This window comes from Condylura cristata, unplaced genomic scaffold (assembly GCF_000260355.1).
Source record: "Condylura cristata isolate star-nosed mole 26May11 unplaced genomic scaffold, ConCri1.0 scaffold00008, whole genome shotgun sequence".
NCBI lineage: Eukaryota > Metazoa > Chordata > Mammalia > Eulipotyphla > Talpidae > Condylura > Condylura cristata.
The window spans coordinates 2,861,344-2,861,860 of NW_004567109.1; the positions used below are offsets into that span (position 1 = coordinate 2,861,344).

Below are 517 nucleotides of genomic sequence, written 5' to 3' on the forward strand. Positions count from 1 at the left end.
CCCCGCCGGGGCCCAGCCAGGAGCCCCCGGGCTCCCAGGCCGCCCCCCACCATCTTGCCTGGGGCTCCCGGGAACTGCGGTCCCTCCACGGGCAGCGCGGGGACCGCCTGCAGCCAGGGGAGGCGGGACGGAAGGAAGCTCGGGCACGTTATTCACGGGACAAGTGCTAGGAAACTTGGTGCCGGCTTGGGGTGCGCGAAGGGGCGCTGACACCTCTCTGCTCTCTCCCGCCTCTCAGAGCTGACATCGCGCTCATTGGCCTGGCTGTCATGGGCCAGAACTTAGTTTTGAACATGAATGACCACGGCTTTGTGGTAAGTCCCGGCCACTCCCTCCCTGGGGTGTTGGGTGGGCGGGAGCGCATGCTGTGCAGTGCTGTGTCCAGTGCAGTGCTGTGTCCAGTGCAGGGCTGTGTCCAGTGCAGTGCTGTGTCCAGTGCAGGGCTGTGTCCAGTGCAGTGCTGTGTCCAGTGCAGGGCTGTGTCCAGTGTAGTGCTGTGTCCAGTGCAGGGCTGTGT

General features: G+C 65.6%; 1 protein-coding gene across 1 annotated transcript in view; it reads left to right on the forward strand.

Moving 5' to 3' along the window:
* The first annotated feature begins 217 nt into the window (after positions 1-217).
* The window catches only part of PGD (phosphogluconate dehydrogenase), an 11,296-nt gene continuing 10,996 nt past the window's right edge, over positions 218-517 (forward strand). The window contains exon 1 of the mRNA XM_012722152.1: positions 218-314. Within this exon, the coding sequence (XP_012577606.1) occupies positions 270-314 (45 nt within the window). The 5' untranslated portion in view covers positions 218-269. The remainder of the gene's footprint in view (positions 315-517) is intronic.